The following is a 22227-nucleotide window of genomic DNA, read 5'->3' on the forward strand; positions in this document are numbered from 1 at the left end:
CACAGGTTTTACAAATTCAATGTGATTCAATTCAGAAAATTTTCTTGAGGAAAAGCAGGGAGAAGCTGGCACTGAAATGAATAAAAGCTGACAGTCTAGAGTTTAATCATCTCAATGAGGAAAAAAGCAGAATGACATTGTGGGACCAGTTACTGGAGTAACCACCTCTGTCTTAGCTTTAAGTCATACAAAAAACTTGTCCACAATTTCAAAATTACTCTCATTCTTGATGTTAAAAAATTGGGAAATTCTTTGGCTTGTATTTTGCTCTTTTACTACCACACAATACTATATACTCTAAAATGATGACATCTTCTCACAAGCGTAATATTCATCAACGTTAATAAGTTGATGAATACAGAATACTTCTCTGAATACAGAAGTTTGATTTCAAAGAAAAAATCATAAGAACGATTCAGTTAAAAAGCCATCTACACAAGAGTGTCTTGAAATAGTTTTCCTTGAAATCCTGTCATGAATATTTTCATTTCATGAATGTATAAAAAACAGTAAATGTCACTATGGGGAAGTTCTCTGACTCACTGAAAAAGAAAAAAAAGAACTATTCATTTTCAGCATTAAGGAAGTTATTTCATAGAGATTAAGGATTAGTTACACATCTTAACACAGATTACAGCCTGAATAAATAGTGGGGCCATTTATTTAAAGAGAAGCAAACCCTGCCTGAAATCCAACATCATCCAAGACCTTAATTACTCGTATGTCTCCAGAGCAGAACTGATGAAACATGAAGTAACTGTAAAACTCAAAAGAGGTGAAGAGTATGATCAAAAGCTTCATCAGTCGTGGACTGGGGCTGCACTAACAGAAATGGGAGTGAGAAAATCAAAGCAAGGCACTGTCTCTGCTCACCTGGAACACTGTGCATGTGATTATTCACATGAAACCAGGAGAGAAATGGAACCAGAAACCACAGTACATAAGAAATGCTTACCTGGGAGAATGGCAATTCCTCCTGATAGCATTGTAGGGGGTCAAGAAAGACAAAACTATTTGGGGGGTAGGCGTTGTTAAACAGAAATTTAAAAAATCAGAAGGATCTCAGAATATTTCTAAGGACACTTGCAGTTCAGTATGTCTACTGCTGAACACACAGGACTCTTAAGAGTTACCACTGCACCAGGCCTAACTAAATAAATCATTACCTTTCCTCCTGTCGTGACTGTTTCTTCATCCTGCTCATCTGCAAAATCAAACATGGAATTGATTTAACAGGTAAATGCTCTTTGGATTACTTGGAAACTTTAAGGTTTAAGGAAATGATACTGGACAGAGACAAGGCAAAAAGAAGAGCATTATTAAAGCAAATTCACTGTGAATAATTCAGTAAATGAGATCTGTACACAGGAGCATAGAGGTGAGTAAAAATTCAAAGCACAAATCATGAAAGATTTCCAACAATAGGGAATTTATAATTAATTACTGCTTGGCCTACAATCTTAGTCACAATCTTACTTAATAACAGGTAACGGACTTGATTAGGGCTCCGGCCTCCTGAGGTTTAGTGAAATGAAGTAATGACATATCAGATCCCAGAGGAAATGAGTAAAAATGAGGAGTAAAGAAGGAGGTGATAATCAATCCCTATGGACAAAGTTCTGGTAAGAGTATTTGTATACCTTCTGAGGATAGGGACTCCAGGACCTAAATGCTAGCCTTGCAAAAGAACAGAGGCAAATCCATGTATAATTTAAATAGTTGACTTCCATAGCAGAAAGGCATATAACTTAATTACATTATTAACTTCCTGTAATATTTTTAATATAATTATCCTGACTCTTGGCAGTGATGAAGCACTGTAAAGCTGAAAGAGAATACAAGGAAGGCATCTTTTCAGTATTTTGCCATTATTCATTCAGGAAATATTTCTAAGAATCTGCTTTGAAAGCACTAAATAAACTGCTCAGACTAGGGGTCAGGATCTCTAGCCCACAGGCTAAATCTGGCCCACTGCTTGTTTCTGTAGGGAATCTGGGGAAGTGACTTGGTGTGTTCCTAACTGATAGTTAACTGATAGCAAGGGTGGTGCACTGCACCTAGACCATGGCACAACACAGCTTGTGATGAATCTCTGCAGCGTGAAATTTTGGTGTGTGTTAGGCAGAGGGTACCCTGCATGACCAATAAAAACCCTGATCTTGGACTCTCACAGGGGCTTGTGGCTGGAAACACTGCACGCATGCTGCCACAAGAAGACTGCACGCCGTGCGACCCCTCAGGTGAGCGAGCGCACGGGAGGAAGCCTGCATGCAGACTCTGCCTGTGTCCCTTCCCTTACGATCTGCTCACGCTGCCTGTGTTGCTCTGATATATGTCAGCTGCGCGCACAACTGAATGCTGAGTTCCACCAGTCGTTCCAGAGAAGCTCCAAACCTGGGCATGGTCTGGGGGATTTCTATATCACCTGCAGGTGAACAGTGATTTTTGCATTTCTGAATGATTAAATTTTAAAAATTAACTGAAATTCAAATTTCAGTGTCCATAAATAAAAGTTTTATTGGAAGGAGCCATAATTATTTGTTTATATATTATGGATGGCTGCATGTGCATTATAATGGCAAACTTGACTAGTTGTACCAGAAACCTTATATCCCAAAATGCCTAAAGTATTTATTATCTGGCCCTTTCTAGAAAAAAAGTTTGCCAACCCCTACTTTAGAGGATATAAATATATCCTTTAGACGACATAAATATAGTATTTTAACAGGTAATAAGGAACTAGCATTCCGACATTTAACTTAATTTATTACCTATTATGCACCAGCCACTGTCCAAATGCTAAAGACACAATGATGAAAAAGAAAAAGCCCCCGTATTTATGGAGCTTACATTCCAGTTATGAGTGGTAGGAGACTGAAGAGAAAATAAAAGATATCAAACGCTGACAACTGCTATACAGAAAATAAAAACAATGTATTTCAGAGAGGAATTGAGTGGGTAGATCTTTCAGAGCCCATATACCAGGAAGCCTCTCTGAAAAGGTGACATTTAAGCTAAAACTTGAGAGAAGGACAAAGCAAGCATTTCACAGAGGGAAAGAAGCCAAATCAAAGGGCCTCAGGTGGGGATGTACCTGGTGACTTCACAAAACTGAAAGACCAGTGAGCGTGAGAGAGAGGCTGACAGAAAGGAGCAGAGTGCAGTGAGATGAAGCACTGCGCTACTGGCAGACCTGGGTCTGGGCTCTCTCAGCAGCTGTGCGCTTAGGAATGTTCCTGAACCCCAGAAGTCTTCAGTTCCTAATTATAAATTGGGGCTAACGTGGTTTTATGCAAAAATGCAAACATACATAGAATGACACCTGACATGTACTCATGTAACATAAAGATGGGCACTGTTCCTTGATTTTTAAGTCAGAAACAAATAGCCACAAAGAGGTAGTGTAAGTTACAGTATTACCAGCATTAGTCCTCCCACTCTGCACAGGGACTATTTTTTCAGAGGAAATGACTAACAGAAAGAAATCTGGGTAAAGCTGTCAAAAATGAACTTTTTTCCTTTGGGTCATAGTAAACCAAAGGATAATCAACTTCTCACTAGATGCTGGTAGTACAGTAATTGCTCTCTGGTAAAATTATTTCATTTTAGGTTAATAGATTTTCATCCTTGAGGGAGTCTTGGTACCCAATGGAAATACACTTCTGATAATACAATATACTGATTCCTAGATGGTAGTACAGAGTCAATGTTGTCCTCCTGCCAGGTATGGACACATGCACTCTCACCTCAGTCCCTGGATAATGACCTTTCAGAGATCTCAACAAAGAAATGACTGGGTATACTTAGCTTGGTGGCATATAAGGCAAAATATGGATCAGTTAAAACAATGAACAACTCTGAACAATAATTCCCAGTTGATGAATCAGTCAGGTTATAGCCAATGCAGAAAGTCAAATGCTTAAATGATCCTTGGGAAGCCTGTTGGTCCGTGGATGAAAAGTCAGGACAAACACTTCAGATTCCAAAGAGTCAAACCCTTCAGTTATGGTCAGCAGCATCCGTAAGCACAGCCCTCCTGACTGAGACCTCAGCCTGCTCACTAACACAAAGGGAAGATCTCCTACATCTAGCACTGAAACTCTTTATCCAGTCGGGAGCCCATTCTTTCCCTAATCATGGCTTCAATCTGACTCCTCTGATAAAGTCTACTACAAAAATACTACAACAGACACCTCACTTTTAAAAGAACAACTGTCCACTCCCTTAAAACTATGGAATAATTCTTTCTTGGGATTTAACTTTTAAAATAAAACTAGCATTCTATTTAACAAACTGTCCCAGTGAAGATTATTCCAGTCTTAAGAATATTTTATACTGCCACAGCACTGAGAATATAGAACAAAATACTGTATACCATTAGCTTTTGTGTTCTTGGCCTTTTAGTCAGTGGATAAGTGATGGTTATAAAACACACAATATAAACTTATGGACAATGAAAATTGTTACTAGCTATTTAAAATCTATATTCTGTTACTAGTATTAAAACAGCTATGATCAGAAGCATTTTGATAGTAACTTTATTTTGTTGACCTAATAGCACCTCTCTATAAACTGTCATTAAGACAATTTTCTGCTTTACTTTCAACATAATCAAAAACAGAATCATCCACTGATGTCCAATGACAGGCTTGAAGCCAGAAAAAGCAGGATGTATTTAGTGAAATGAAGTAGAAAAACTCTCCCAAACACCCATACATGTCTGCCATCAAGAATCACAGCAATTAACTTGAAATACAGAATTCACCTGACTAGGAGAGAGTAAAGCCAAGACACTTTTTCCACATAAGGAGATCTTGAATATACCCATTAGGTCTAAAATCCCATCAATTCATAAATTTAATATATACTGAAAATACTAAGATTACCTTTGATTTTCACAAATGAACAAAGTAATCGAGATCATTACTTCATATATAACTTTCACAAAAAAAGATGTTTCAAACTATTTTTAAAAATTGGAACATCTGACTACACTCTCTTCTACCCTCACAGCACATCCAAGAGTTAGACCTTACTTGTGAAAATGTACTCGATAACCTGAAAGTACAGTAGAAGGATGATGTGACTCTCATTTTATCCTGTTAAGGAAACTTTCTGTTGGCTTACAAAGTATTAACAGTTACCAGATTTTTGTTCTGAAGACATAATCAATTTGCACATATCATGAAACAAGTATTCCAGGCAGATTATAAAAAGTGCATTAACTACAACTGTTTCCTTAAAACTCAGATATTCTGATTTAGGTATCATACTACCACCTTTGCTGGTTTGCAAGAAAACATTATGCTGAGAGAAAGAAATTCATAAGATTGCAAAGAATGGACCTTAAGAAATTAAATTTCCTAAAACAGTAGGTAACTAAACAATGATGGTACTAACATAGCCATAGTAAGTATCTGTGCTGCAAAGCACAGCAACTGAAAGTGACACCTCTCAGTAAAGAAAGGATTCTCAAAGGACCTGACATATCTCTGACACAGAACAACATGAAACTACAGATTTTGATTTTTACCTAGATCTGCCACAGTTCCTCCTTTAACAGGTGTATTTTCACTATCTTTCTTTGGGTTTACTAGAAAGAAAGGAAAAAAAAATCATGTTTTAAGGGGAAAGTTCTACTTGTTTTTAAGAAAACAGAATAGAAGATTAAAAAATACATGAATCTCAGGGCAACTCTACTGTCATTCAATACTCACCTCCAAGTAAATATCTTAAGCTCAGCTAAGAAATATTAACAAAGTAACAGACTATATTTTGTAATAATTAAATAAGCAGAACTCTTCTGTCATCATAGAAGTAAACAATATAGAAATACACAGAAAACCCTGAAAAGAACCTTTCAACTCCCTTACCAAAAGTGTATTTTATTATTTTTTTCTATGCTTGTGTATCCCCGTTTGTGTGCCATTCATTAAGACAGACAAATTGAGGGAGCACTGATGCCTTTCACATCTACGGAGACTTGAAAACATCCCAAGGGTTTTAAATCTTACGGGTGTAAAGTTATCATACTGTGCTTAATCCTTAGTATTCTTTTTATCTCATGTTATAATGCACCTATGTATCTTCCATGAATTTTTAGTTATATCTTCTTTTTTTGTTCTTTAGGCTGCATCACAAGGCATGCAGGATCTTAGTTCCTCAACCAGGGATCAAACCTGCACCCCTGCAATGGAAGCACAGAGTCTTAACCACTGGACCGCCAGGGAAGTCCTCTTTCATTTTTAAAAGCCTCTGTGTCCATGAGTGGATCAGAAGGTAACTAGCCCTATGTCAATGGAAACTTAGTTTATTTTTCTTCAATTTTTCATTACTATGTAATCAACATTCTTTTATACTTATCTTTACATAGACATGCAATTATTTAATAGGGGTTCTGAAATTAAGACTGCTACTGGATGTGTACTTTTTCATCTTGGCCACACCACACAGCAAGCATAGGAATCTCAGTTCCCTGACTAGGGATTGAACCTGTCCGTGCCCCCTGCATTAGAAGCACAAAGTCTTAATCAGTGGACTGCCAGGAAAGTCCCTGGATGTACCCTTAAATTTAAGAGATAGCCAAATCATGTTAAGTGGCTTCATCAATTTATACTTCCACTGAGAACTAGGGACATACAGCAAGGAGAGCATCATCCCACGGCACTGCTGAGTGTGAGTAAATCACAGTTCACGTTCCCATGTCTACACAAAAGGATACAAACCATTTTTTGGAAGAACCACTTCCTCTATGTTGGGTACAGGTGTTGGGTCTTCCATGTCCTTGGTAAGATCTTCTTGCTCATCTTCCTCTTTCTGACTTCTCCGCTTCCCATAAAGACTAGCTTGGCTAAGACACAAAAGATATGTGAACACAACAAGACTGACTATAGCTACTTACAGCAATCAATTTCAGAGATTTTAACTACATTGTTGGGAACCTATGCTCAGAATCACTTTAAGGGACAAACATAAATCCAAACAAATTAGATACATTTCCCAAAGTACATCTAACCTGTCAAGAGGGAAATAATAATTACAGGGCATAAGAAATGGCCACAGAAATCCTACCATTCAAACTGCAGACAGTATCCTAAAAGGCAATTACATCAGTGTAGCAAAAAAAACTTTGCTATGGAAATACAGCAAGTATTTTAAAGATCATAAAGAATCACACAAGAAATTTTCTCAAAGATATATACAACTAAGTGGGTGGTTTGGGTTTTTTTCTTTTGGTTTGTTTGTTTTTTGTATTCTTCCTGGCTCTCTATATCATCCAAACACCAGGAACCGCAAAGTAAAATCACTAAAAGCAGTACTAACGTTTAAATTTGTAAAAATTGCCAGCGCTCTTTCATCAAGCAAATCAACATCTATTTTTAAAACTAACACACACAAGCAAGCCTATTTAAAGTTCACACAAGAATGGACTGATTCCTTATCTTGAAGAATTACAGGATGAAAATCATGAACTACCTCATTTAATGTGATATGCATCGACACAAAAAAAGGAATACAAGGACCCAAAAAAAAAAAAACCACCCTCAGAGAGTTAGTCAAGTGACAGTTAAGCTAAACCTTGGGAACTAAAATAATTCACTAAAAAGTTGGCTATGTTTCAGGATGATGAGTAAAAGCATAAGAAAAAAGAATTTCTGTTTTGGGATAATAATTTAGAATATACTGACAAGGAAATGAGAATGGAGAAATAGAGTGAAGATTCCTCACACTGCTGAGGGAATGCACATAGCTCTCTTTCTACAGGGACAACATGTTGGCACAGGTGAGACTAAGGTATACAATGTAAAAATAATTTTTAAAATAAAAATTATAGGACAAATTTTTAAGCCTATGAAATTAAAGGGGGCAGACAGATCAAATACTTTAAAAGCAAGAAAAGATGCGAGGAAGATGAATATAACAAATGTTAGGAAAACAGGTTTCAAGATGTTTTGGTTAGATAGAGTATTCTAAGGGGATTTAAATGAGCCAAGTCCTGCTCATTAGAAGGCAGATGCATACATTAAAGGACATGCATACATTTATTTTGGGAACGTCAATGTGGTGGGTTTTATACTCAAAAGAGTGACGCTTCCCTGGTGGCTCAATGGTAAAAAACCCACCTGTCAAAGCAAGACATGTGGGTTCAATCCCTGGGTTGGCAAGACTCCCGGAGAAGGAAATGGCAACCTAATCCAACAGTCTTGCTGGGAAATCCCATGAACAGAGACGCTAGGCAGGCTACAGTCCATGAGATTACAAAAGAGTTGGACATGACTTAGTGACTATAAACAACAATACTTACAGTAGAGGCTAAACGCCACCACTGTGAGCTTCCTGGACTTAACATTTTGGTTCTGTGGCCACTCCTGTCCTAGCAGCCCGTCTCAGGCCATAAAGGGAAAAGTAACATATCAATTTCAGGCCCCAAAACACTTGGGAAAGTTGTTATATTACAGGCAGCTCTGAAATCTCTGACCATCAACAGTACATTTCAGAATTTATGAAATTTATTTCCTAAATTTGTAAGTTTGGGAAAATAAGGTTACCCTCCTCAAACCCCAAAGAACAATCTATTTTAACAACAAATACATGTGACTTGACAAAGATAACAAAAATCTTTTCTGTATCTGTGACTAACTCATTATTATTATTTATGAGACTAAGAGTTTCTTAAATTCTCTAAAAGCTTCCACACATGTTTAAGAATGCTTCAAGTAACCTTTCAAGAAATAGTGAGACTCAAGGCATGCTCTGGGCAGCAAAAGGCAAATGTGGCTAAAGAAAGTCACAAACGGAAACTAATGGAAAAAAGATGTCTGCACTATGAAGATCTACTTGACAATAGCCAGAAATTCAACTAATTCACTATCACATGAGAAGAATAAATTTTGGAAACTCTCATCTTCTAAAACTAAACTGCAACCTTTAAGAAATTTTTAAAAATATACTTTGAGCTAGACAACCCTGAAATTATTAAGTATTTATTTAATATGCATTTATTACGTACATAATATATACTATGTATTATGGACCATCTATTATCTACTTCAGGGCAGGAAGACCTTAATCCCTACAAGAACCTACTCAATAGAAACCAAAACCTCCACTCAAGCAAGATTCACTAAATAGAAATGTGGCTTACTGAAGAAGCCACTACACTGCTATACCACACAGAACATAAAACAGAGGCTCACTCCTCCGTAAGTCACTTGGATCACATACAGGACCAGGTGGTAAAATCAGGGAAAGACAGTACCAAGTCGAAGCTAGACTTCCTACAGCCAAAGGTCCCACGTAAAGGTAAAAATCTGGGAAGTCCTTTCGAGTCTGTTTCAGTGCCTCCTGTATCACAGTGCAGTTCTTACCCTTTCTTCCCACTCTTCTTCCGGGATTCTGTGGGTGTCGGGGGTGGAGGGGAAGGTGAATGTTTCCTTTTTCGAGCATTAGCTGATGCTTTTCTATCTCTTCTCTCTGGACTTCTGACTGGCTAGGAAGAAGGAAATGGAAATAAATATCAGCCAGCTTTGCTGACATCTCAGTTTCCATGAATCCTTGTCCAAAACTAAGATTTCACAAAGAAGATGTCAAACCTACTAGCTCAGAGTAAAGGCACAACATAAAGCATCCTGGACCATTAGCAGCCAGAAGATTTTCCCTACCTTCCAGGTGACACACCATCGATAGATATGTAAGAACCATCCCACAGGTATTCAAACTTTGCTACAGAACAGACATGCTCAAACCCCATACAACTAAAAACTGTTCCTGTTCAAATTCTGTGTTTCAGGAAGGTTTGGGGAGGAGGAGGGAAGAGAAGGGACAGGAAACATTTACAATAACCACTGGAAAAAACATGAAACATTAGCTATTAAATCAATGAAATACAAAGACTGGCTGAAAAACCATATGAAAGAGTACCAGAAACTACTCCTAGTTCATCATTAGAAGTAACAGAAGAGATGACTCAAAAGAAGTAAAATTTAATAATCCTGCAATTGTTTTTTTAAAGCCAACCCACAAGAGTAAAACTATTCCTGTTTGCAGATGACATGATCTTACATATGGAAAAAGAATCCACAAAAACACCATCAGAGCTAATAAATGAGCTCAGCAGAGTTGTAACATGGGCTTCCCTGGTAGCTCAGCTGAAAATAATCCATCTGCAATGTAGGAGACACTGGTCTGATTCCTGGCTCGGGAAGATCCCCTGGAGAAGGGATAGGCTACCCATTCCAGTATTCTTGGGCTTCCCTGATGGCTCAGACAGTAAAATCAACCTGTAATGCGGGAGACCTAGGTTCGATCCCTGGGTTGGGAAGATCCCCTGGAGGAGGGCACGGCAACCTACTCCAGTATTGTTGCCTGGAGAATTCCCATGGACAGAGGAGCCTGGCAGGCTATAGTCCATGGGGTCACAAAGAATCAGACATGACTGAAAACTAAGCACAGCACAGAGTTGCAAGATATACTGATAAATCAACACACACAAGTCAGTCTGTAGGTGATAATTACCCATTTAAAAGAACAGATCATAATAAAGACAAGACACCTAAAATGATGCAAAGTATTGTATCTGAGGTTAAAAAAAGAATCAGAGATTAAAACATTAATTAAACATCAATGTCCTCTGGTACCCTCATACTCCTTACCACTATCCATTTCCTTTCAAAGGCTCTGTAGCATCAAATTCAGAATGTGGATTATTTTACAGGCTGATCAAAGAAGTTTTTGTTTGTGTGTGGCCACAACCAAGTGACATACAGGATCTTAATTCCCCAATAAAAGATTGAACTCATTCCCTCTGCAGTAGAAGCACAGTGCCTTAACCACTGGACCACTGGGAAAATCCCCTGATAGAGAAGTTTTAAAGAAAATCTAAACCACGTATCTCTGATTGTATAGTCTGAAGTTAAAAGTTTTAAAGGGGGATATTAGTTTTTATATAATCCCCCCTAAAATAAGTGAATAAACAACCTAAATCTGAGCAGGAGTAGATCTGAATATGCCAATTCAATAATGTAGTGTGGAAATCAGAGTATTTTCAGTAACAAAAGACTTGGCTGGAAATACTAATGGAGAAACAAATCCATAAGCATATAAGTTAGACTGTTGAATGGCATTGCTGACTCAATGGACATGAGTTTGAACAAACTCAGGGAGATAGTGAAAGATAGAGAAGCGTGGTGTGCTGCAGTTCATGGGGCTGCAAAGAATCAGACATGACTTAGCAAATTAACAACAACATAAGTGGGGGGAGAGTAAAATTAAAAAAAATTTAAGTCAAATGCCAAAGAAAATAGGAATTTAAAAGATATGAAAAAGACTCAACTTTTAAATATTTTCTTAAAAATAAAGAATCTTCAGTGTGTGACAAACAGTTTTAGTAAGAAAGTCTCAGGGCTGAAAATAGGTACAAAAGAACTGTATGTTCTAAATTATGTTAAATGTATAATGTCTCAAGATTTTTTTCAGAAAACTAAAATACAAGACAAAAAGCAAAAATGTTAAGTGTCCCCAGCAAAATAGACTCCTGGACTCACAGGTGTCCATCTGAAAATGTCACAACCCAACAGGAACACACATCAGCCTTCTTCTCAGTCTCAAGTGTTTCTCTAGTGACACACCCACTTCTAAACTTGTAACTTATAAGGAAACATGGATAAATATTTAAGTGGCTTAAAGATTAAGTGTTAACTGTCAAGTTCGGCCACCTCGAAAGAGAACTGAACTATAACTTTTGAGACCTTTAAAGCCTACATTTTATTGTGTGTGCTAATTCACTTCAGTCATCTCCAACTCTGTGCAATCCTAGACCGTAGCCCACCAGGCTCCTCTGTTCATGCGGTTCTCCAGGCAAGAATACTGGTGTGGGTTGCTCCCCCCTCCTCCAAGGGATCTTCCCCACCCAGAGACGGAACCTGCGTCTCTTACATCTCCTGCACTGGCAGGAGGTTTCTTTACCACTCGCACTACCTGGGAAGCCCAACAAAGTTATTAAAAAATATTAAAACTAAATTAGTTTTCCTGTGGAAAATGATATTTAGTTTACAAAATTAGTACTCAAGATCTAGAAACCAAAATCAGTTGTACCACCTTACATACTGCATGACCCACTTTAAACCTTAATGACTCTCTGAGACTGTCATGCTCCTTTTTGGGAGACGCCAGCTCCTGAGATGGTCATTATGGTCATTTAGTAACTTTTTATATACACCTGATGGCTGATGAGCCTTGCTTTGTACATTAGTTTATTAATAAGATTTGGTAAGATACAGGCCAAGGAAGAAAACACCAAGAGAAAAAAAAAAATGGTGCCAAACCAAATACCTCTTCATTCTTTGTTGAAATTCGCTGACGAAAACTCACAGGCTTCCTGTTCTCATCCACCTCATAATCCTCCTCATTCATCCATTCATTGAAAACATCAGTGTCCAAAATCCATTTTGCATGAACCTAAAGTCACATCAAAGCATGAAGAGCTACATAAATAATAAATTGCTACAGTTTTAAAGTACTCAAAATGAAACAAGCTGATTTATTATACTTAAGCTTCAACCACATATAGTTTAAAAATATAAGACTATTAATGACACGAGTGGCAACTTAACCATGTCTAATTTTTATTCCATGTCTTTGATTGAGTAAATAGTAAAATAGCATAATAAGTTTTGTGTACACTGAGGTTTTGATAATCAAGACCCTTAAAGTTTATAATCATGTCCTCTTTTACTTCATTTTATTAAGATATAACTGAAAAATAAAAGTGAAGGCATTTAAGGTATACACTGTGATTTGACATGTGTACCCTTTGTGACGGATTCCCCGCCCCAGTGAATCCATCACCGCACATATTTATATCACGTGTGTGTTAGTATGAACATACGAGAACATTTAAGTCTACTCAGCAAATTTCAAGTCTAGAATAAACTGCTTTCAACTTTTTTCATATTTGACATTAGCTCTTCAGACCTAATTCATCTTGCAGTGAAAACTGGTATTCCTATTTCTCTTACTCCCCAATCCTTGGCATCCACTTTTCCACTGTTTCTAGGAGTAAATTTTGTATTCTACATATAAGTGATACCATATGGTATTCATATTTCACTATGTGGTTCATTTCACTAATTGCTGCATCTTTATCTTCAAAAAAATCAGTGACAAAAACATTCAAAAACAGAAGGCCCAAGATAATCATTTCCTTATGCATAAAGCATGTATCTATATTTACACCTTCAATAACATTCTAAGTAATTACAAAAGATAAATTTTAGATAAATTTCAAATGTCACAGCATTTGAAAATTTAATAGTTTTTCAAAGTACTGAAAAGAATATATATATTTTAAAAGCAGAGTGGAAGATTCACATTGTACATTCTTTACTATCCAGCAGACCTTCGTAGAATTCTCTTGAGAAAGTATGTTAGGACAGTATGGACAACTAACAATCATCTGTGCCAGTCATTCTGCTGAACACCTTACAAACAATATGATCTCATTTAATCCCTCTAAAGCAATGCAGGTTAGCCTCTCCAGTTTTCTAATGAGCAAAAGGGGCAATGTCAGCAAGCTGCCCAATTACTTACCCTACTAGAGAGAAAACTTAGGCTTGCACTGAGTTCTGCCTAAGCTCTTAAACTACTATGCTCTATTAATCTTTCTCATAAAAATACCTTCGCATCAGAATAACATAATAGGTTGTATAATCTTACATAAAACCAGCCCAGTTTCCTTACCTGTAAAATGATACTGTGGTAAACTGCTATCAACCCCAGTTCTAAACTTGTGATTTAGTGTATAAGTTCTAAACGTCTATGCAGAGTACGTCATGCTGGGCTGGATGAAGCACAAGCTGGATCAAGGTTGCCAGGAGAAATATCAATAACCTCAGATATGCAGATGACACCACCCTTGTGGCAGAAAGTGAAGAGGAACTGAAGAGCCTCTTGATGAAAGTAAAAGAGACTGAAAAAGTTGGCTTAAAACTCAATATTCTACATAAGTTCACTTTCTTTTCAAGTTTTCAATGACAGAATGGTTTGGATATAACCTCTTCAGTTACATTTAAAGGTAGTTTTTGATGTTGTTTTTTAAAATCATCTTCCCTGAAGATAATGGGACAACACAAATATAGAGGGAATTGACATGCTTTACTGCGGGGCCAGATAGTGAACATTTTAGGCTCGCAAGCCGTATGTTCTCCAGGTCTATTCAGCTCTGCTGCTATAGTGTGAAATCAGCCACAGAATATATATAAATGAATGGGTTTGGTGATCTAATAAAATTTTATATGCAAAAACAGGTGCCTTTAATTTACCCAAGAGGATACAATTTGCCAATCTTTGTCAAAGGGAAACATAGTTTTATCCAATTGACACTCCATATACCAGACTTAGTAGAAGAAAAAATTTCAAAATGTATAATTACTATAGATTATTCTGAGATGATCAGTGAAATCTGAAGAGAAGTATACAACTTTACTGATATAAAAGATCTAAATAAATAGGGAGATAAATTGCTTCCACAAATTGAGACACTCAATACTGTAAAGACATCAGTTCTCTCCAAGTTGTTTTATAGATTAAATGTAATTCCAATCAAAACTTCAATGAGTTTAATATGGACCTCAACAAACTGATTCTTAACTTTATACAAAAGTGCAAAGACCCAAGAGACTCCTGAAGAAAAAAGTGGGAGTACTACTTAGAACAAATCAACTAATTAAACTTCATAACTCTCAAGAAACAAACCACGACTTGTATAAAAGCTTACTTTTGACAGAAATGGTATGGATCACTGGGAGAGAAATCCAGGTTCAATATCTTCCCACCCTGAATGGAGAGCTGATCTAACACCACATCAAGAAGAAATCTTTCCTACATTGTAACATGTTAAAAAATTGAAGATCTATACACAAAACGCAAAACCAAAGAATAATTTTTAAAGATGATATAGGAAAATATCAAGATGACCTCAGTAGTGAAAAACAAAAAGCTAAGCTTACTAGGAAAATCTATTTTTAATACAAGTAATGATGACATAACCATGCATGTTCTTATGCAGAATATCTAAATAACATCTACAAAGAAAAAGACAACGCAATGGAAAAAACCAAGAGGTAGAAACAAGCACTTCACAGAAGAAACTCCAGAAGTCAAAGAATTCATGAAAAGATGACAAAGCTATTTGTCACAGATGCAGAAACCAAACACATGGTTACCAAGGGAGAAAGGGGGAGACTGACACGGACACACTACTATACGTAACACAGGTAATAAGAACCTATTGGATCACACAGGGAACTCTGCTCAATACTCCGTAATGACCTATATGGGACTAGAATCTAAGAAAGACTGGATATATGTATAACTGATACATACTCTCCTGTACAGAAGAACACAACCCTGAAAATCAACTATGCTCCAATACAAATTTATTTTTAAAAAATGACCAGGTCAAGCGGCAACAATGAAATATGAACAGTAGACTAAAATACCTAAAGACCCATTCCATATGCATCTTTACCTCAAATGATTTGGAAAAAATATTTATATGCAAGGATCAAATATAAATAGTAACTCAAAAAGGGAGTAAAATGTTAACAGGCAAAAGTGGATAATGGGTATTCAGGTATGCCAAGTACTATTCTTTTTCTTGCAACTTTTCTGTAAGTTTGAATCATTTCCAAATTAAAAGTTTATTTAAAACAAAAAGTAACTTTTGCTAACTCCATATGGAATCTAAAACTCAAAGGCTATCTCTCTGAAGGTCACACAATTGGAAACAGGCTGAACCAGGTCTAAAATATAACACTTTGATCCAATTCAAGTGTTGCTTATCCTATATAAAAGTCAATAAAAATCATGTATAATCACTCATGGAAAACAGAGCTACCTGTAAAAATGCTAGGAGAGGGACATTACAAAAAGAGTTTGGAACATCTTTTGTCCCAGAAAGTACGAGGTATGCAAACATGAATCAAACAATGCCAGAAGATCACAGGAGGCAGCCTAAAGGAGTCTCCACTGGCCAAATTCAGATAATGCATCAAAATGAAGTAGCACTGTCAGTGTTCTGTGAGTGCCCGCAGAGCGCAGACACACGAGGGAGAATGGGAGACCTGTCCCCACTGCGAAATGCCACCTGCAGACAGACAGCATCATTCGCAGAAACTATTCATCGACAAGCAAACCTTCAGAAAGAAATTCAATTTAAAAAAAGGGTATTTCTGCACTCTCAAAGTTTTTCCCTATAAAATATCTTAAATGTTGATGAGAAAAATGGTAATGTTACAGTGAGAAAAGCAGGCAGATAATATCTTAACAAAGGATCCAACTATCAGCCATAATGGGGAAAATGGACACGAGGAGGTGCCCAGTATGATACACTGAGGAGGATACAGTATTAGGTATGGAATACTGCAGCCCAAGTGCACAGTTTGAACATAATAATGAGGAAACATCCAAACTAAAATCCAAGGACATTCTAGAACTATAACAACAACTAACCTATGTATTTCAAAAATAACAATGTCACAGAAGAAAAATAAAAAAGCTGAAAGTTTCAGATTAAAATAGAATAGAGATGTAACAACTAAATGTAATGTGTGATCCTGAATTGGATCCTGGATCAGCGTAAAAACTTAAATATACTATAAAGCCTACTTTTTCAACGGGACAATTCGTGAAAATGGAATACGGGCCCTGTATCAGATAATAAATTATTTCAGTAATAAGAGGGGAATCTGGAAGAAGAATATAAAACAGTGCTTTGTACTGTTCTTGCAACTTTCAAAATTTCCACATTAAAAGCTGAAAACATTATAACAGAAATGAACAGTAAGACGAGTCTATATAAAGTCATGCAAGCACTGCTCCTAGCCTTCCTAAATGACATCAACAATGTTCAACTCCACTTCTAACACTCCTTTCTCAGTATCTCAAACTGCAGTCTAACTTGGCTTTGAGGTGTCCTCAAACATCATTGCAGACATCTAATCTAAGACCTGGATAATGAGGTCTTCAAGACCATAGGTATCTCTTAATAGGATGATAAGAAAGGTCATCACTCTGTATATATCCCTTTAAAACACTGTTGTTGAGAATAGCTAAGAAGAGCTAAACAGTAAATTTTGTTTTTATTTTTTAAAAAATTCTGTTTTCAAAAAGATCTCTCACCTTCCATGGTTTTTCTGGAATCGGTGGATCTTCAATTTCTGCATCAACATCATTACTATGGACCCAAGTATCATAACTATAAAAAAAAAATGGAAAAAGAAATTAGAACCCAAATTCATTCACTTTGATCTAGAGGTAAAAACACATTTTAGAAATACTGTTAGGATCCAGTAATAGCAAATTATCACATTCTTTTGTCTCTAACACTCTAACAAGAAAACTCTCCTGCAGAGGTCTACAGTAATCTTCACGTCGTGAAACCCAAAGGTTAAGCCCCTGTGCACAGAATTTTAACATGTTAACCACTCCTCAAAGGATGTCCCTTACTTGTCCTCTAAGACAGAGCTATTATCTAGCACTCCTTCTGGACACTAGCCTCTCCTCTGTCTCTATGGCTAGTTTCTCCTCTCCTCCCAAACTTCTTTAACACTGAAGCCCCAAGTTTCACTTTTTGGAATAATCCCCATACCTATTCAATCCCTTGATGATCATCTCATGCAGTTTCATGGCTTCAAACATACACTGATGACTTGAAATCCTGTATCTGCCTATCTGTCCTCTTCTCTGAACTCGGGACTCATAAATTCAATTGCCAATTCTACATCTCTCACTATACGTCAAATAAAGCTTCCAAACCTAATACACTCACAGAAGTCAACATATAATGCCATCCCAACCCCAACATGACCTAGCAAAAAATCCCAATTCCATTTTTCTTGTTGTTTTGGCCAAAATCCTTGCATGATATCCTTGACTTCACTCTCAATTACCCCTATAGTCAAATTATCAACAACTTCTACCACTTTCACCTTCAAATTATGTCTGGAATCTATCTAACTTCTCACACTTCCACTCTGGGGCAAAGCCCCTGGGATTCCATTTTTCACAGAACAACCAGAGCAGTTTCTTTTAAAAGCTGTCAGTCCATACCACTCACTGTTTAAAACCTTCCAACTTGCACTGAACTCAAGAGTTAAGTCAAAATCCTTACACTGGTTTGCCAAGGCTTCATGATCTGCTCCTATGACCTCATCTCCTAGTACTCCCTCTCACTCATGTTATACTCAACCCACATGGGCTTTAGTAATGTGCTTTAAATACACCAAGCGGGGGTCCCTTCACACCCTTTATATATGCTCCTCACTACCCAGATAGCCATCTAGCTCACTCCCTCCTATCTTCACATGTCTCTGCTCAATAGTTCTCTTATTAGTGAAATTCAACACACTGATATAAATTACTCCCCTCCCCTACTACAATTTTGAAATAAGTATAAAATTACCTGCCAAGTTACCTACTTTATCAATGCTCCTATATTGGCCAATAAATCATTAAAGAACTAAGTCATAACTAAATGAAGTATAAATATGGTAACAAGCACTGGCTGGCTTTAGCCACTTCTCAAAAGTTAGTTCAAAAGCATTTGGAACAAGTACAGCTCAACATGCCTATAAATAGCACTGTGGTAAGTTTTCTAGGAACATTTAAACATGAACTGGAGGAAAAAAGTTCCTCTGCCAAATAATTAACTATAACAGGTAAAGATTATGATGGTGATTAAAACTTACATTCTTTAAGTCTTAGTGAGAAAATGCTGCCCAAAAAGTGAGGGCACAAACTAAGTTACTAAAGACAGTGAACTAATAAGGTCCCTTGAGAAGATAAGACATGAGCTAGCCATTCCAATTTATTTGATATATAAACAAAAGGCTAACAAAAAGGCTAACATGTCTTATAAAGTGTTAACTATAAAATTCGTTTCAATCCTATGCTTTACGGAGCTTGTCATAAATTTGAGTTTCCACCTAAGTGTTTCAAACTCCAATAGTTGCTGTGATAGTTCTTGTAAGTTTAATAGTGCCGTGAATACCTAAAGCCTTGAGATAAGAAATGTTCTCTAGAAAGAATTTACCTAAATATTATTTTTAAAAAAAAATGTTAGTTCATGTAAAGTGGTCAATTATAGTTCAGAAAAGGTTGACAAGCAAGCTAACTTCATCTTGGTTCTAATTAACTCAACTTGTATAAAAACTGTTCTTTAAATTTTTAAGATACCAAAAAATGTATTTCTTTCCAAAAAAACATATTTACAAGTTAAATAAAGTCACTCAAACAGATTAACTTAAAAACACCACATAACCAAGACATTATATGTCTCCAAATGAAGAACACACACCTATGCAGGTTTTGTTTCTTTCCTAAACTGAAATAGATTCTGATCAACTCTAGACCCAGAGAATGGAGAAACGTTCAAACACATCACAGTGACGCCATAAAAAATCCCAGTATGGTAAAATCTGCATGACAAACAACCCAATTTCTTGAGTAATACACTGTAAGGAGGGGTGAAGACAGAGGGAGAACCCACAGGGAGAACTGAAAAATACTTAAGAAATAAATCGACACAAGATGTGTTTAAATTCTAACAAACATCAATCTTATCAATTAATCAAATGTATCATGTGTCAATGATTTGATATCTGACATTAAGGAATTCCCTGAAATTTTTTAGGTTTAACACTGGCTTTGTGCTTATTTCTTAAACAACAACAACAACAACTTATTTTTCAGAAATGCATACTAAAATATTTATAACGGAAATACTGAAATGACATCTTGGATTTGCTCACAAAAATGTGGTAGCAAAGGCTAAAAGTGGATGTGGATACAGGTGAAAGACGACTGGTCTAACATGAAAAACCCACAACGGAGTCTGTTCACGTGACAAAAGTGAAATGAACACGTGAACAGCTCTGCCACAGGCTGAAGATAAAGGACCTGAAAGGTTATCCTTTGCCTACATTCCCTCTATGCGGCCATAATATTAAATAACAAGAGCCACTATTTTTACTGACATAGGTTCTTGTTTATAACATTAATCCACATTTAGATACTGAAATACAGTATGAGTTATGATACATGCTTCATTTTATACATAATTTCATCCTTAATAAAGAATCCATAAACTGAAAAATAAAATGACTCATTTTTTAATAAAATGGCCTATTTTTAAAAAATAAATAAAACTAACAAGTTATTAAAATATCCAGAAGAAATATTCATTTCCTAAAGGAAACAAATCCAAATTAGCAGTCGGTATTAGACTCATTACTGAAAGACTATCTTGACAAACACAGAAAACTTATCAGTTTAAGATAAATAAAGCCTGTGAACTCCACTGAACTCAATAACTTAAAAAACACGATAGTCAGTAAGAGAATACTCAAAAAAACTGAGTTCAATGACTAAAACAAATCAACAAAATTGTTACTACTCAGAAAGCAAAACTATATATATATAACTGACGAAACTGTTTATAAACCAGGTCTAAGGACATTTCAACATTACCTGTCAGGGTAAAACCCCCAGTGCACCAACACCTGCTTGTCTTTTCTCATCACAGGTCTCAACCACTCTTCTGAAAGGGAAAAAGAGAAAAAACTTTAATCAATCTGACAGAAAAGATGAATCAACTATTTCTTGAACTTAATTTCTACCTAGAGTTTTTGGTTTGCTAGAAGCTCCTCCAAAAATTCCTTATTAAGGGGAAGTTTTTCAGTGGCTATTCAGACTTATTAGATTCCAGGTCTATTATCCATCACTCTTGATAAAACCAACTGTCTGCTTCAGTAGAATACTCCCCCGCTCCCACCCACCTGCCTATTTGTCGCCAGATCCACCCAAATCAAGACCACTATGTTCTTTACAGCTTCCTTTCCCACACAGAACCTCTCCTTCATTTTTCTGGTAAGCTTTGCAATTATGACACATCTTTCAATGTGTAAGTCATGCTTCAGCTCCTTGATGAAAGTTTTGCCAACTGCTCTTTTCCCTCCAGATTCACTTTCTCTGGTATCCTACAGCACGTCATAGTGCTATATCAGAAGTTTTAGCAATAATACTTGATTATACGTGAATGACTTCCTGTTAATTTAGCCCACCCAACAAGAGTGTAAACAATATGACATAGTGTAGATACTTTCAAGTTTCCTGAACAAACAGAGATGCACATGTATATAATCAGATGATTCTTGTTGATTCAATCATAGCTGAATCATATCTGCATTTCAGTACTTGTTATGATTCCTTTGGTAGCTTAGAAAATTCTGGTAGCTTAAAAAACTCATTTCCAGTACTAAAAAGGAACTAATGAGGTGATAAGCCCCTTGAATCTCACATAAGAGCAGAACAGAAAAACCAAGTGAAATCAGCTAAGTAAAACTGGCTTCTCATTGCCAACATCAACAGGAAACAGCCCCAGCTTCGCTGACTAATGCCATGAAGTCCACAAACCTATAGGACAGGTTTCTGCCTCAACTGATTCAGTGTTGATGGGAAACCAGCATACTCTGAAAGCCTGGGCACCCGCAAATCAGAGTTCACTCAATGGCTTGATGCAGCAACAGCAAACCTGTCGTATGGCAGACAGACACTAGAGAGAGCAAGAGATTATAATTTCCTGAAAGAGAAATTAGCAAAGCTCTCTGAGGAATCATATACTCAAGCCCAGAAACTGTCTGATGGATGCCAGGTCTCAAGCTGAGCTGATCTGTCCAAGTCTTTGCCTATATCAAGCCAGGCCATAAAGACCGAGAGATGCAGCTCTTTATCCAAATGCACAGAACACAGCAGGAAAAAAAAAAAAAAAAAAAAACAGGAAGTGAAAGGGAAAAAGGTCCAATCAAAGGAATGAAATGAATCAATCGTAAAGAAAACAAACACCTATGGATTACCTGACAAATTCAAAATTATCATTTTAAAGAAGCTCCAAGTACTACATGAGAACACACTTAAAACAACTAAACAAAACTAGGAAAACAATGTATGAACAAAATAAGAATAATCAACAAAGAGATTCTGGAGTTTAAGGTTATAAGAACGAAACTGAAAAATTCTCTAGAGGGGTTCAACATCAGACTTGGCCAATCAGAAGAAAGAAAGCAAACTCAAAAACTGGTGGCTTGAGGATACATGTATATGTATAATGGAATCCCTTTGCTGTATACTTTCTAATATAAAATTTCAAAAGTTCATAAAACTAGTCATTTA

At 36.6% G+C, this 22227-nt stretch overlaps 1 protein-coding gene across 1 annotated transcript in view; it reads right to left on the reverse strand.

Annotated features, from left to right (window-relative positions):
- The window catches only part of SMARCC1 (SWI/SNF related, matrix associated, actin dependent regulator of chromatin subfamily c member 1), a 140953-nt gene that overhangs the window by 73308 nt on the left and 45418 nt on the right, over positions 1 to 22227 (reverse strand). The window contains exons 8-14 of the mRNA XM_040246890.1: positions 20527 to 20596; positions 17179 to 17254; positions 12331 to 12456; positions 9369 to 9490; positions 6726 to 6850; positions 5534 to 5593; positions 1167 to 1204 (exon numbers count right to left, since the gene is read on the reverse strand). Coding sequence (XP_040102824.1) covers positions 1167 to 1204; positions 5534 to 5593; positions 6726 to 6850; positions 9369 to 9490; positions 12331 to 12456; positions 17179 to 17254; positions 20527 to 20596 — 617 coding nt within the window. The remainder of the gene's footprint in view (positions 1 to 1166; positions 1205 to 5533; positions 5594 to 6725; positions 6851 to 9368; positions 9491 to 12330; positions 12457 to 17178; positions 17255 to 20526; positions 20597 to 22227) is intronic.

The sequence above is a fragment of the Oryx dammah genome, unplaced genomic scaffold (genome assembly GCF_014754425.2).
Source record: "Oryx dammah isolate SB20612 unplaced genomic scaffold, SCBI_Odam_1.1 HiC_scaffold_9, whole genome shotgun sequence".
Taxonomy (NCBI): Eukaryota; Metazoa; Chordata; class Mammalia; order Artiodactyla; family Bovidae; genus Oryx; species Oryx dammah.